At 43.1% G+C, this 16,409-nt stretch overlaps 1 protein-coding gene across 4 annotated transcripts in view; it reads left to right on the forward strand.

Annotated features, from left to right (window-relative positions):
• The window catches only part of LOC123515199 (cartilage oligomeric matrix protein-like), a 52,991-nt gene extending 37,187 nt beyond the window's left edge, over nucleotides 1-15,804 (forward strand). For all 4 annotated transcript variants that reach the window (XM_045273721.1, XM_045273722.1, XM_045273723.1 and 1 more), the window contains 16 exons: nucleotides 45-77; nucleotides 816-889; nucleotides 1,353-1,410; nucleotides 3,754-3,909; nucleotides 4,169-4,389; nucleotides 4,716-4,937; nucleotides 5,162-5,314; nucleotides 5,766-5,978; nucleotides 9,274-9,442; nucleotides 9,928-10,105; nucleotides 10,947-11,228; nucleotides 11,487-11,608; nucleotides 11,896-11,983; nucleotides 12,270-12,453; nucleotides 12,969-13,206; nucleotides 13,753-15,804. In XM_045273721.1, coding sequence (XP_045129656.1) covers nucleotides 45-77; nucleotides 816-889; nucleotides 1,353-1,410; nucleotides 3,754-3,909; nucleotides 4,169-4,389; nucleotides 4,716-4,937; nucleotides 5,162-5,314; nucleotides 5,766-5,978; nucleotides 9,274-9,442; nucleotides 9,928-10,105; nucleotides 10,947-11,228; nucleotides 11,487-11,608; nucleotides 11,896-11,983; nucleotides 12,270-12,453; nucleotides 12,969-13,206; nucleotides 13,753-13,847 — 2,486 coding nt within the window. In that variant the 3' untranslated portion in view covers nucleotides 13,848-15,804. The remainder of the gene's footprint in view (nucleotides 1-44; nucleotides 78-815; nucleotides 890-1,352; nucleotides 1,411-3,753; nucleotides 3,910-4,168; nucleotides 4,390-4,715; nucleotides 4,938-5,161; nucleotides 5,315-5,765; nucleotides 5,979-9,273; nucleotides 9,443-9,927; nucleotides 10,106-10,946; nucleotides 11,229-11,486; nucleotides 11,609-11,895; nucleotides 11,984-12,269; nucleotides 12,454-12,968; nucleotides 13,207-13,752) is intronic.
• The last annotated feature ends 605 nt before the right edge of the window (nucleotides 15,805-16,409 follow it).

Genomic DNA, 16,409 nt, shown 5'->3' on the forward strand with positions numbered 1-16,409 from the left:
CGTGACTCATTTATACTGACGAAGATTCTTTTGATTCCTTGCAGGAGACATCCCCATCCTGCACGATGATGAGACCAGTAAGTAACTCCAGCACTGGCTGCGTCGTTAGCGGCGTCTGTTTTTAGTTATCTATCTATCAATCAATTAATTTATCTATTTTGGGCACACATTATTAATATTCACTGTATTTCGTTGAATGTCTTTACACTGTACTATACAATATTCTCTTGAAATAGAAAGACAGTTTGTTTAAAAGAAATATCGTGAACATTCAGTTCGTAACATATTTAGTTCAGAAAAAAGGAATAATGATAAAGTTGCATGTCATCATTACAACAAAGCTCTAAAGCAGTGATGCTTCACCGGGTTGGGTGATAGGGTCGCGTTAGATGGTCAGTGTGTTGCCTTCCGTGTGCCACTTTGATGTAATGGCCACTGTGCTAGGCTAACAAGACCAGACATACCAGATATCCAACTACTTACTTATTAGAATACGTAACTGTAATACAAAGCTCACATATACTGTAGTTTTGACGATACGCAGTACTATGTCAATGATTATAGTTGATATTGCTCTACATTAGAATCAAATGTAGAGGAATAGTATGATGGCATAGTATACGTAGTGATAAGATTTTTTTTTTTTTTCGTTATTTCCGAGATTGGCACACCACCTTGACACTCAAACAGTAGGTTGAGCATCTAAGATAATATTCAGTGGCAGGTTACACTCACCCAGCATTTCTGGTGATACAATTAAGTAAATAGAGTAATACTGTAAGGTTTAGTGACAGGCGACGTTCCTCGGTCCTCAGACACCCAGCTGATCAAGACCATCGCTGAGCTGATTGAGACCATCAAGGAGCTACAGACAGAGATCCAGACCCAGGTACGTGCGTCACGGGGCGGGCGGCGCCAGACGGACGTTGGAGTTGTTCATTAGGACGCCCTCACGGGAGACTTGCTTGATTAATGGCATCCTACATAGTGCACACAGTGCATGCGTCCGTCTGTGTTAAGTCTGGCCCGAGCACCGCATCTCCAACTCTGAGATGACTGTTTTGATCTAAATAGAAAAAGGTGTAATATTATTCACAACACCCACAAATACTTGCGTATAGATGTATACGAGTAGGTCCGATGTTAGAGTGAGTGTGTGTGTGTGTGTGTGTGTGTGTGTGTGTGTGTGTGTGTGTGTGTGTATCTATCTACATATATATATATATATATATATATATATATATATATATATATATATATATATATATATATATATATATATATATATATAATCCACTTGGATTGTTTTAATTTCACTACATTTCTAATATTTATGTTCGCTTGGCCCACAGAGGGAGGAGACTGCTCTGCTACGCGACGCCCTGCTCAACTGCGAGGCCTGCAAACCGGGTAGGAACAGCCGCTTTGGCCGATGAGCCGTTCTGTTCTAGTATTTCTTTCCTCGCGTCGCGGCACGACACCGCCGTGTCAGGGGCGCGTAGTGTGATGAGTTTGGTATTGCTGGGCATTAATGCATTACATGTTAGTGAGTTTACGGAGAGATCAGAGCTTGGCATGTTGGGTAGTAGTAAGTTGTGCTCACAGGTGGTTAAGGGGCCCAGGCCTGAGCGCTAAGGCTCTCCACTGATCCGGGTGAACCCATTTGCCTGACTGGAATGTTTCAAGAGTAAAGAGTAGTGGGAGTTGCTCAATGTTCCCTGGGAAGACATTCGTTTGGCGTGTCTGCTTTTCTTTGGCTTCCTTGCTTGATGGTGGAAGTGACGCATTTCACTAATCTGTGAGCGATCCATCCCACCCAGGATGTGTACTGCCTACCCTAGCCGCTAGTTAACAACGCGAGGGAAGGGCCAGCTGAGAAGCTTCAGTGAGTGACAAAGCTTTCATGCTCTGTGCAACGTGACTGAAGTATCGCTTTTGCTTCACTCACGTTAGAGGTCGTAGTTCAGTGAACTGTTGGTGAGGTTCTTGTATTTTACTTAGGTGGCTTATTAGCAATGACATATTCAGTAGGATGTTTTAAACTTTAGTAAAACATGCTGAATTGAAATTCTAGTTTCTGTTCAACATCCTCATAACACTGTGTAGGTAATTCATACATTACAATGGTGCAAGTTGTGCCGAGGCCCTCGATGCTGGGGCACAGGGCAAGGGTGTAGCGCAGACAGAGATACAGCTGGCAAGTGGGCAACCCACGAACACTCTCGTATCGCATGTTATGGATTGGGATCCTCTTCTCACTTTTCTCTGACTATAATTACATATAGATACAATCAGTATTGACAGTTATCGCAGACCTAGTGCAACTGAAAATATTTTTTCTTACATTTCTCTTTTTCTTAACATTTCACTTTTTAGTCTTATTATTTTGTGTTTGTCTATCTATGCATCTTGCTTGCCGTCTATCTTAAGCCCGCTTTTTATCTCTTTATTTCTTTTAGACTGTCACTTTCCTGCCTTATTGTCTCATATGTGTCTATATGTGACCTTTGCATCTTGGTTGCCTTCTGTCTTAAGCCTGCTTTTTACTCCTGAATTGTTAGTCAACCTGATGGACTGATTGCAGGTCTCCTAAAAAGTGAGGAAGACTTGCTTGTTGTAAATAACATGTCTAAAAGCATGGTGGTTTTGAAATTACATTCTGTAATAGAATGAGACATGAGTCAAAATGTTACGTAGCTCCAAAACACACCGTGACATCACATAACACATGTGACGCTCAGGTCACTGGCAGTATGAACCATCTTGGCCTTCACTTTCCAGTGTATATATTTTTTTGTTTTTCAATGGGTATCTTTGTTTAAAAAAGTGTGTGTGTGTGTGTGTGTGTGTGTGTGTGTGTGTGTGTGTGTGTGTGTGTGTGTGTGTGTGTGTGTGTGTGTGTGTGTGTGTGTGTGTGTGTGTGTGTGTGTGTGTGTGTGTGTGTGTGTGTGTGTGTGTTTGTACTTTGTAGACAAATCCTTACATGTGACACTGATTTTTTTCCCTTTACCACAATTTTCATGCATATCTCGTGTGCATAGAATTCTGCCGAGCTGGAGATGGCAACCTCCTGGGTATTACTGAGTCGCTGATAGACTGCAGAGCAGTGCAGACACTAGGACTCTGGTTGAAATGACATCAAGTATTGATAATAACCACTTGATTCTTATACTCGTAGTGCTTACAGGCGCAGGGCGGGGATGCTTTGGAGCCTTGCTGTTGCTTGGACAGCGTGTAGGGAGAGGACAGAGTTCTGTAAGGGCTGGAGATGAATTTCGAATTAAGAGAAATAACGATGATAGATGAGCTTGAAATGAAGATGATGTCAAGATCTGAATTTATAAATATACTGATATATATATTTTTTTTTATATCTGTTCACCTTTATTGTTAGTTTATTGAATATGGATAAACCTTTGCAGGAAGTATTTAAAGTGAATCATTACTAAGATGGTCCTCACATAATGATGAAATATTAAGAATTGAGGGCAGGCAGGCAGTGTCTGGCGCGGCTGGCCCCGTGTGGCTTATCAGGGTGAGGCAGAGCTCCTGGGCATGGGTGTTGTCTCACTGTACTAATGTAGTTTCAGATCCATCGCAGCATTGATCAGTAAGTAAACTTGATTTACATACAAGCTCCAGTAGAGCAGTGTGAGGTGGTGTGGTGGGGGAGGGGGGGAGAGATAGTGGTGTGACATGTGCCACAAGCGTTCAGTGGCCGAGGTACTAACAGCGTGGTGCGTCGTGGCACAGACACGAATCCCTGCTCGCCTAGCCCTTGCTACCCCGGCGTGGACTGTTACCGGGGCCCTGAGGGCGCGCGATGTGGGGCGTGTCCTAGGAACTACGTGGGCGACGGCTACACCTGCGTCCCGGGCACCACCTGCGACGACCAGCCCTGCGCCCCGGGTGAGTTCCGCCCTGCACTTTCATTTTCATCAATTTGGATTCACTGTAACCTGAATCCACTGTGTGAGGTTCACCTTCGCTGCTTGCTGCTCCAAATGGCTTGTGTCTGCTACTTTATTTGTACCAGTTAATGTTATTTGAATTAAGAGACATGTCAGATTGTACTTAGAGCTTCGACACTTTTCAACGGAGAGTTTGGTGCATATGAGAGTGCCATGAGATGCAGTGCCTGACCCTCCATCTTACCACTGGTGGACAGGTGTGCGGTGCGTGGACACGGTTGACGGGTACCGGTGCGGTCCCTGCCCCATCGGCCAGTCTGGAGACGGCCACACCTGCTCGTACATCAACGCGTGCGAACCCAACCCTTGCTACCCCGGCGTGCGTTGCAGCGCCATCAACAACGAGCCCTTCTACCGCTGCGGCCCGTGTCCCAGCGGCCTGACGGGCGATGGGGAGAAGTGCGAAGACATCGACGAGGTGAGAGGCTCTGCGCGGACTGGCTCATACGGGGCGTGGGTGTGCCCGCACCCGTAGTATGCTCACCTGTTCGTGGGAGGACATTCTCTCTACACACATGTCTAATACATTGCAATTCATTGCAATATATATGTTGTAATAATGTTCATACATATTTTTCATGATAACGATGAGGGGATGAAACTAAATTTGTTTATTTATCTGTCTATGTACAACACATAAATGCAGCCTCATGTTAGGCGTTCATTGATTTCTTAGGAGGTAATACACTACTATGCTTTACTGCCTGAAGGACCTGCAATACTCATGGCTGCCTCCCTCCCCAGTGTGATCTGGCCTTCCCTTGTGATCCACGGGTGAGGTGCACCAACCTGTCACCAGGGTTCAGGTGCGAGTCGTGCCCGCCAGGCTTCACGGGGTCAGTGGGTCTGCAGGGCATCGGCATCGAGTTCGCTCGCCTCAACCAACAACGGTGCTACGACATCAACGAGTGTAACGATGGCAGGAACGGCGGCTGTGTGGACAACTCACAGTGTGTGAACACCGAGGTGAGATATATATATATATATATATATATATATATATATATATATATATATATATATATATAGAGAGAGAGAGAGAGAGAGAGAGAGAGAGAGAGAGAGAGAGAGAGAGAGAGAGAGAGAGAGAGAGAGAGAGAGAGAGAGAGAGAGAGAGAGAGAGAGAGAGAGAGAGAGAAATCTTGTGATAGATAGTAATGTGGAGAGTAAGACCGGGTGGTGTGTTCCAGGGGTCGTATTACTGCGGGCAGTGCCGGGCAGGCTTCGTGGGTAACCAGACATTGGGCTGCAGAAACGGGACTGGCCTCTGTCCTGACGGAAAGCAATGTGATGTAAATGCCGAATGTGTGAGGCCTTTCGGTCTGGACAGGTACATTTGCAAGGTGAGTGACAGTTCCATTGCAGAACAGCTGAGTGTATCACATAGAAGGCACACGCTTCTCAAATAGGAATACTTCTTTGTTTGCAGAAAATGCACGATCTTAACAGTCTTTTCAGATTCATGGATTTGTATTTCCCCAAATTTATTCTCTTGTTTTTCTCTAATTATTCATCCGAAGTATTTTGCTTCTATATGTTCAATAATTCTTCTTTCTTTTCATCCGTGAGCTTATTTTGTTGCTTAAATATGTGTTTTCGTGGTTATTTCCTTCTGTGTGCTATCCTATATACTCATAGTCATCTCGGTCTCGCCAGTAATTCAGAGAACTATCCACGAGTTATATTAACAAAGTTGTTATTTGAGAATATTAACCACTTACACTGTGCTGGTGACATCATATACTGTCTTGCATGGCATTCCACCGTTGACTCATCGCGCCCCGTGTGTTGCAGTGCAAGGTTGGGTGGGCTGGTGACGGCCAGACTTGCGGCCCGGACCGTGACCTGGACGGCTGGCCGGACTACGACTTGGGCTGCAGCGACAGGCGGTGCAGGCAGGACAACTGTGTCATCACCCCCAACTCCGGCCAGGAGGACTCCGACAACGACAACATTGGCGACGCTTGCGACGACGATGCCGATAACGACGACATCCCCAACAGTCCGGTTAGTGGCGGGAGTCATGAACCAGTGTGCGGTGGTGAGGCTTTTTCACCTGCGAATAATGCGGGAGAATCTAGTGAATGAAGATTCGTGCATGAATCGCGCCGTACAAAAAGTGGTGTGTTTCCTTGCCTGGGGTCAGACAGTCTGCATAATTCGTCACGGTAAGTAAATATGCGCGGTCACTGTCCCTGCACGCGGCGACCATATTATTTATCTACTTGTTCGTGATAAACTGGCAACCATCTCCACGACACATGCATCACAGAGGAATCAGATATATTGCAATATATTGGTGAGGTGAATATTCAAGTGATATTTAATCACATCATAACATAACATAACATAAATAATAGGATAACAAAGGGCCACCAGGGCCCATCTAGGTTATCCTGTATCAGTCGCACAGCGACCTCGTCATCAGTACTTAAAGATACACTTACAAGTACACAATACATTATATACTAATTCTAAATATTTGGCCCATTAACAGGGCTAAGTCCTGCAGCGAAATCCTCTACAATTTGTGGTCCCCATACATGGGGATCATGTCTTATTTAACTATAGTAAATTTCTTATAAAAACTATCATGCAGTGCTATACATAATTATAAATCTAATAAATTTAAGTGCTTATCTAATCTGTTTTTAAACATTGTCAAACTAGTGCTATTTACAACCGTCTCTGGCAATGCATTCCAGAAGTCTACCACCCTATGACTAAAGAAATATTTTCTTATATCTAACCTGCAGCCTTGCTTTCTAATCTTCCTGCCATGATTTCTAGTCCTATTTCCCTCCTCTAAGGTAAAGAAAGATCTCACATCTATGTAGTTTGTATCTGAGAACATTTTAAATAACTCTATCATATCCCTCTTATACATCTCCTCTCAAATGAAAACATGTTTAATTCCTTTAATCTATCTCTATACTCCAGGCGCTTTAATGCTGGTATCATCCTAGTTGCTCTTCTCTGAACTGCTTCTAACATGTTGATATCCTGCCTATAGTGGGGTGACCAGGCCTGTATGCAATACTCTAAATGGGGCCTAACATAGGAATTATATAAGCTACGCACCACTTCCTTACTTTTATAACTAACATTTCTATTTATAAAACCCAGGATCCTATTTGCCCTATTTCTTGCTTCTAAACATTGCTTTGAAAATTTCATAGTCCTGTCTATCACTACTCCTAAATCCTTTCCTTCCTCTACTGCCTCTAGCCAACATCCCTCCATCTCATAGTTAAAGTTTGTGTTGTCTTTACCTAAATGCATAACCTGACACTTTTAGAATTAAACTCCATCTGCCACCTGTCTGCCCATGCTATCAGCCTGTCCAGGTCTCGTTGTATTCTGTAATTGTCCTTTTCACCCTGTACTGCACATGCTATCTTAGTATCATCTGCAAACTTTGATACTTTGCTACTAATTCCTATATCTAAATCGTTAATGTACACCAAGAAAAGAAGAGGTCCTAGCACTGATCCTTGGGGTACCCCACTAACCACTTCCTTCCACTCAGACATTGCCCCATTTAATACTACTCTCTGTTTCCTATCAGAAAGCCATTCACTAATCCAATCAACTAACCTACCCCTATCCCATGTAGTCTCAATTTGTACACTAGCCTCCTATGCGGTACCTTATCAAACGCCTTGCTAAAATCTAGATATATAACATCTATGCTATTTCCATCATCTAACTCCTTGGTAATATATTCTAAGATATCGAGCAAATTTGTAAGACAGGACCTCCCTGATCTAAAGCCATGTTGGGTATCTCTAATTAATCTATTCTCATTTAAATGCTCCCAAATACTACCCTTAATGATTTTCTCTAGTATCTTACATACTATACTAGTTAAACTGATCGGTCTATAATTATTCGCATCATCCTTCCTACCTTTTTAAATATTGGAGTAACATTAGCTAACTTCCAGTCCTGAGGTATCTCAGCAAACCTAAGTGATCTTTCAAAGATTAACTTAAGTGCTTCAGAAATACTGTCTACACCCTCCCTAAGTACTCTGGCATGTAGCTCATCAGGACCACTAGCTTTCCTATCGTCTAGTTCAAGAATAAATTTCCTAATAATTCCCGGTTTTATATCAATATTTTCTAAAGCTCTTAAACTACTCGTCGCACTGTTTGTAACAGGATTTCCTATTCTTTCCTAGTAAATACTGAAGAAAATTGTTCATTCAATAATTCTACTATGTCTTCATTTTGATCCACTACTACACCATCTTTTCTGAGTGGTCCAATCCTATCCTTATTTCTTTTATCACTGACCTTGTAATAACTATATAATTTTTTGGGATCTTTACTCCCAGCTCTAGCTAGTTTTATCTCTGCCTGTCTTTTACTTTTTTTTATAACCTTACTCAAATCATCTCTGACCTGTCTGTACTTAATCAAATCTACATCTTCCCCACTTTTCTGCAACTCTCTATATGCCCTCTTCTTCAACATATCTAATTCATAACTACCAGTGTTCCTTATATCTACTCGACCATTAGCATGGTAATCTTCCTTGATTATATGAGAAGGTTTAATTTCTCATGTTTCCGGAATTGGGAGTGGTGACGGGGCTGTGATGAACGGAATAACAGAGTCAAAAAGAGTGGTGTGTCGTGATGCTAGATTGTGGTTGGTCGGTGAGGTGTTATGAAGCGTGATGGGAAGTGATGGGAGGTGAGGGGCTGAGGGGAGGTACTGTCAAAGTCACGAGGTGAGCAACTTTCTGCATTCACACCTCCCCTTTGTTTATCGCTTCTTATTCTGAAACACTTTCCCTCTCTCACCACGACCATTTTCAAAGGCCACAGAAACAGTAACCAGATTCTCAAAAATTTTTCTCCTGTTGATGATGTACAGATCTTGTTATTATCTCCTACAACTACAGAAATAAATCCTTGTGATGTCTTTTGAATGTAGTGAAGGTGAGGTTAGAAGTTTTTCAAAATATGATGTTTTGTCTCGCTTGCATTCCCAGCACACACACACACACACACACACACACACACACACACACACACACACACACACACACACACACACACACACACACACACTTAACCCCTTCAATATTGAGACGCATTTTTACCTCGATTTTTGTGTATGATTAGACGATTTCATTGACTTTAGGAAGGTTCTATGAAGGTCAAAAGATTAATGGCCAGAGTCTTCACTATTCTAATCCCAATACATCTTTCTGAAGCTGTATAAAGTCGCCAGAATGAATATGAAAACGCGTCCTGGTACTGAAGAGATTAAATTACCCTTCCCTTTTCCAGGACAACTGCCCGCTGGTGTCTAATCCCGACCAGTCTGACAGTGACCCCGATGGTGCCGACAAGCAAGGCGATGCGTGTGACAACTGCCCGACCATCCCCAACGTGGACCAGAAGGACAACGATAAGGACGGGATAGGAGACGCCTGTGACCCTGACATTGATAACGACGGTGAGTGGCACGAGAACAGGGCGATAAGCAAGGGAAAGATGGAAGTAGTTAGTCGTGAGTTTCAGTGATGGATGAGTGTCAAGAGATAGATCGAGGTGAACTGGAGTGCTTATTGTGGCGATTAAGAGGTAGAAGAAGGAAACTCATCCAAATATGCGGATAGAAATTGAAGTTTGTATTGTAATTTAGGAACAAAAAGGACTGAAAAAGGTAAGAGTTTATAAGTTATTAGTTGCTAATGACAACACGATTCTTGTAGCTTAATCTCAGCAACACCAGATAATCTTACTAAGCAGAAACGTACAGGCATTGAAAGGTTTAAATTCCTCCATCAGTGTTGTCAGTGGCGTCTCTCGAAATTATGCTCTAATCATACACCAGACCAAATTATTAATCTTGAGGAGCCAGAAAAAGTCCAACGGTTATTTATCATTGTCATTATCACCAATACATCTTAATATTTACTTTGGCTCTTGTTTGGACAGGCATCCTCAACCGGAAGGACAACTGCCCTCACACACCCAACCCCGACCAGGTGGACACTGATAGGGACGGTCTGGGCGACGCCTGTGACAACTGTCCGAAGGTTAGGAATCCCCTGCAGGAGGATAGCGACAAGGATCTGGTGGGCGACGTCTGTGATACCAACGATGACTTCGATAAGTGAGTGACAGAGCCAGGGTATGATCCTGGCAGGCGTGTGGGTGACCGGGGCAGGCAGGGTTAGGTTACTTGAATCTTGAGAAGGACCAATTGAGTGTGTGGTGTTGAGGAGACGAGTGTTGAAGGTGTGTTGAGATTGAGAATTCGTATTTTCGAATTTCTTTTGGTATGTGATCTTTACTGCTTTTAACTAACTATAGTGGTGGTTATTAAAATTTTTGGGGATTGTTTTTAATGATTCAGGTGATTAGTGGTGTTTTCAGGATTACTTTCATGATTCCAATGGCAATTCAGCTTAGATTATGTGCCATCAAAGAAAAATCACGACCATAAGAATTGAAGTAGTAATCTGAGGGACTTCTGTAAATGGTCTTGGTGAGAGAATAAAGCGTTTAAATACTGATTTAAATTTGAAAGGCATGCATTGTGGGCAAATGTAAGAGTGCATGTGAGTATGTAGGGCGAGTGTGAAGGGCACATGCAGTGAGGGAGGAGGACAGCGTCTAGCTTGTATGGCGAGGGTGTGTTGTTAAGTATGGAGCGCGAATGAATTGTACTACTACATATAACAGACCAGTATTCTGAAACACTTTGCTCTTTGTCACCACAATTATGTTATTTTCAAAAATCATAGAATTGATCAGCCAAGTTGTTAAGACTGTAGAGTTCTTGACACTAATGAAAAAAAAAAAACATCAAAAACCCGTGTGACTTCAACTAGAGGATATATCATGTAGTGGAGATGTGTCGCGGAAGTGTTTCAGAATATAGCTCATAATTTCTAACTACTTCCACCTTCCTCCTCCACCACCACCACCACCACCACCACCACGACCTATAGGGACGGCGTCAACAACAATCTGGACAACTGCCCTGAGACCATCAACAGCGACCAGCACGACGCCGACAATGATGGCATCGGCGACGAGTGTGATCCGGACGCTGACAACGACGGAATCCCCAACGAGCTGGACAACTGCCACCTCGTCTACAACCCTGACCAGACTGACTCCAACAGCGACGGGCAGGGCGACGCTTGCGAAGACGACAACGATGGAGACAGAGTGAATGATTACCTCGACAACTGCCCCAACAACTCCGAGATTTACGCCACTGATTTCAGGTGAGTTTGGCGCTTAACCCTCGGAGTCCAGTGGCTGTAGTCTTTTGGTTTTATTTTCTAGGGCAAAGATTAAACGATTATGCCACGCTACACGGATGCTGTCTTGTAATGAGTGTATGTTGTGTCTAGCAAAATAGTCGTCAGTTTAAATGTATCTAGCTTCTTCTGACTTAGACTCCTATCTTTTACTTCTTGTGCTGGTCTTCTCTCTTCACCATTGTGTTGATCTGAGCGGCGGCCTTACCCTCCTTCCTGCAGAACTTATCAGACGGTGGTGTTGGATCCCGAAGGAGACTCCCAGATCGATCCCAACTGGGTCATCTACAACAAAGGTGCTGAAATTGTGCAGACCATGAACTCCGACCCTGGCCTGGCTGTGGGTGAGTGGAGAGAGAGGGAGGGACACACACACACAACAACAACAACAACAACAACAACAACAACAACAACAACAAGTTCCCTCCCATATATATTTTTTTTCTGGTTAACATTCTTTTTTTCTGAAACCTGCGAAATACTACTCTTTTATTTTCACCTTGCCCGTCTCCTTCACGCTTAGACACACACACACACACACACACACACACACACACACACACACACACACACACACACACACACACACACATTTATATAGACTGATTTTTTTTTTTTCCTCTTTCGTCAGGCTTCCATAAATTTGGTGGCGTGGACTTCGAGGGAACCTTCTTCGTCGACACTGAGATTGACGACGACTACGTAGGGTTCATCTTCAGGTGAGTGCCGCCCGAGACAGAAACACCCTTGGAGATTTTAGCGAGGATAATAATAATAATAATAATAAAAAGAGGCAACAAGCTGAGATAATGAAAAATATAACTAAATGAAAAAGAAATGCACCAAAGATTATGAAAAAGAAAAAAGCTACAAATTTAGATCATGAAAAAAAATCAACAACAAATTGAAATAACGAAAACAAAGATGCAGCAAACTAACTCTTCCCTCTTTTTCTCCTCCTCCTCCTCCTCCTCCTCTTCCCTCCTCCTCCTCCTCCTCCTGCAGTTACCAGGACAACGCTCGCTTCTACACCGTCATGTGGAAGAAGAACACCCAAACCTACTGGCAAGCGACTCCTTTCCGCGCTGTGGCAGAGCCGGGAATTCAACTCAAGCTGGTCAATTCCTCCACCGGACCGGGCCAGATGATGAGGAACTCGCTGTGGCACACTGGCGACACCGAGAACCAGGTGGGTGTGGCACAGGCTCTCCAGTCACTTAATTTGGTATCGATAGCTGAGGCGTGGTAGCGGGGCGTGCTTGAAGCGACGGCATTGACGAGGAAGTGTTATTGTATAAGTATGGTTGGGATTGTTAATTTATTTCTCTTCTTTTCTTGTTTCACCGGGGGATCTGAGCTACGACTAAGAAAAGGAGGGAGAGGAAGAAGATTTCTCCTCTACGGATAGCTGTGATGAATGAAAGAACGTTTTTTACTTATTCACTTTTTTATCGAAATAAGTCAGAGTTCAGAGAAGGAATTGACTACTTACCGCATACCTGTGTTGGATAAAAGTAACGTGTTTCTTTTTCGGCTCATTCATTAAATTAATTTTTTTGTTGTATATTTATTTTTCATCTTTATCGGCCGTCGTGTTTAATAGAATCTCATTATTCCGTAAATGGTGAGTGTTCACCAGTGTGAGTCAAGTATTCAGGAACGGGAGGTGAAGACGGGACTGACTAAAGTGTTCATCTCCTTCAGGTCAAGCTGCTGTGGAAAGACCCTCGCAACGTTGGCTGGAAGGAGAAGACCGCCTACCGCTGGCTGCTGCTTCACCGCCCCAAGATTGGCCTCATCCGCCTCCGCATCCTCGAGGGGGAGAAAATGGTGGCTGACTCCGGTAACATCTTTGACAACCATCTGAAGGGCGGCCGCCTCGGGGTCTTCTGCTTCTCCCAAGAGATGATCATTTGGTCCGATCTCGTGTACCGCTGCAATAGTGAGTCAGCCTTGCCACGCCCTCCCTCAAGAACTTTCCTTTTCTCCGTGTTCTGTTGCTGTCTCTTTAGTGTCGTGCCTTCCAGTTTGCTTTGCCTCCTTTTGTGTACTGTCAACGCATTCATTGGTCATTACTATATGTCAGAAATGGTAGAAAGAACATTTTTTAAGGAAAAGTGTGTGTGTGTGTGTGTGTGTGTGTGTGTGTGTGTGTGTGTGTGTGTGTGTGTGTGTGTGTGTGTGTGTGTGTGTGTGTGTGTGTGTGTGTGTGTTAGTGAAATCATAATAGTTGAATCTATTTACTCTAACGTAAGTTTGGATACAAATAAATCAATGATTAGTTTCTTTGCTTGATTATTCTTTCAGTGAAGTCAGATATTAATTTCCATCAACAGATTATCCATATCGGTGTTATAATTTTGCAACAATCTGGTGATTCACTTTCAGTGGAGGATCTCTGATGGTCAGGCAGGATAACGCTTCAGCAACTCTTTATTCGACATCATATTAGTTTTTCCCGTAATGGATCATGTTTTTGTCTTCCCAGACCACGTGCCTGAGACCGTCTACAGAAATCTGTCCCCCGAGAAGCAGCGCATGGTGCACCTTGATACGAGTCGCCCCGTACCCAACGGCTTGTAGGATGCCTTTGTGGTCACGCTGCCCGCCCAGAGACACCCATGCCGGGAACCTTCTTAAAGTCTGAATGCTTCCTGGTACTCTCTGTTCATCGTATCTTACTTTCTTTGGAATGTAACGGTATATATCAACGGAAATGTATGTTCTGATGTTTTGAATGTACAAAGTGTAAGGTCACTCGAAAACCTAGTGATCAAGACTGCGCCGAACTCAGCCCTGACTCCGGGACGGTTAGTGCTTCATGACTGGTGTTTAGATTAAAAGAACTAAAGTTATCGAGATCGGAAGAATTTGACAGGACTGAAATTAAATGAGGGCGGGGGTTTTAGCCAGGATGGTGTTGTACTAAGTAGGTACTGAGGGAAGCTACCTCAGATGACTCTCTGGTGTTTTGTAGACTAGGCATCGAGTTGGCTTCGGGATGACCAGTACTGAGAGAGGCGCACTGCTCCGTGACAAGGATTTCTTAATGATGGTTTCTAATAAACCAATGGGCAGGGCAGGGCAGGGCAGAACAGGTAGGAGAGCCGGCATACATCTGTGCAGTCCACTCGCTATGTTGCCACAAGTCACCACGACGAGTGGCGCCACGGCGGGTCTGGTGGAGCTTGTCAGGTGAAGGTCCCTGCAGGCACCGGTAGAGATCTTGGTTCAGTCCTGCTACAATACTAAGTTCTAGCACGTGACATAATTTACTTGTAAGCTGACTTACTGACTTACACTTTATTCCTTTATTTCTATTTATTTGTGCATTCATTGTTTTCGGCTTCAACCAATGATTAGTTTCTAAGTGTGACACCAGAGCTCTATTGCCACAGTCTGCTCAGTGACGGCATCGCAGGAACTCCTCTCCGGCCAGACGCGACAACCACCAGCTGTCACTCCTGCGTTTTGGTGCCGACACCTACTCGAGCTGAAATTCTTTACTCTCGTGGCAAGAGCATCACGCAAGTCATTTGTGATTTCTAAAACTTAACTGAATAGACTGGAGCGAACACTCACTGATCATATTATTGTTATATTTCTGTCTTCTTTATTATTATCATTATTATTATTATTATTATTATTATTATTATTATTATTATTATTATTATTATTATTATTATTATTATTATTGTTGTTGTTATAATTATTATCATTATTATTATCTATTATCTATTATTATTATTATTATTATTATTATTATTATTATTATTATTATTATTATCAACATTATTATTATCATATTATTAAGGGCAAACATTTTCCCCATAATGAAGGCAAGCAAGATATGAAGTTATCAGGAACTCTTGGTGACTACCTTTGTACATACTGATTTCCCTCCAGAGTAAATAGTATAAGCAATACTGTGTTTGGTGTTGGGTAGTGAAGGTCTCCTGGCCGCAGGCAAGCCCCTACTGGTGGCCTCAAGGATAAAGTTTGCAGTGTTCAGTGTTCAAAAGAAAGGCTTTCCAGGCTAATGTTTGCATAATTTACTGGCAAAAGTAATGAGTGTATTATAGAGCGCGAGTTCCCGCTGTTTTAGAATAATCATTAGTCGTAATTAGTGTTGGTAATCACGAAAGATATTAAACGATTTCCTTTTTTTTTTTTTTTTTTAGAGTAGTTTACGTGTAAGTGAAGTTTCTTTGTGTATTCATAATAGGTGCACGCCTCTGTGCAATGACAGACTACAGGTGCTTGGGATGAGAGCGCCCTCGCTTCTTGACTTTGTCTGACAACAACAGATTATAATACTCATTTTTGTATGAACACAACAATATTAAGCAATATTAGGAACACCAACAGATCATTGTTATGTATTAAGCCTAACCTCTACTAAAATCGCTGGCCGCACGAGCACATCACGCTAGCTGGCGCCTGGCATTACGCTGTTCTCATTCTGCAGTAGACTGTCGTTTACCGCAAGTCCATCTTCATTTTCAAAGAGAATTAATAAAAACTATAAAAAAAAAGAAAAGTAATCTGTTTGATAACCTGACTGGAGAATAAAGACGACTCCACCTCTCCTTCTTCTGACGCCCCTCTCCAACCCAACACACGCAAGACTGGACTGGTCACTGGTGGCTGCTAAGTCCTGCTGGTATGGGCCTCCCGGGGCCTGGATACAGAGGCACACGCTGACGAGTACTGTGGTAACTTCCAACGGATATCGAACCTTTACTTGATCTGGGTAAAGATCGTAGACTGTGACGTAACATTCGTTTAGATAAATTGTACGTAGTTGCAGTACCACTTTTACTAAGTGACCTTCCCGTTGCTCCTTAAGGTGCCTGACCATGAGTGACTAACCATCCCGACGTGAGCATAAATCATCCAGTGTCGCCACGTCACCAGCACACTTGTGATACCAATGCTACTCTGACTTGTGAATTTAATGATTGGGTACTTATGGCAAGATCTCTATCACACACACACACACACACACACACACACACACACACACACACACACAAAAAAAAAAAAATCAGAGGGTAGCAGGTAAGGGTGTGTTCTCATTAACATTAGTGTGACGCAGTTTGTTGTGTCTTCACTCAAATGACAATAGAAAAAAAAAATTCGTCA

Source organism: Portunus trituberculatus, chromosome 38 (genome assembly GCF_017591435.1).
Source record: "Portunus trituberculatus isolate SZX2019 chromosome 38, ASM1759143v1, whole genome shotgun sequence".
Taxonomy (NCBI): Eukaryota; Metazoa; Arthropoda; class Malacostraca; order Decapoda; family Portunidae; genus Portunus; species Portunus trituberculatus.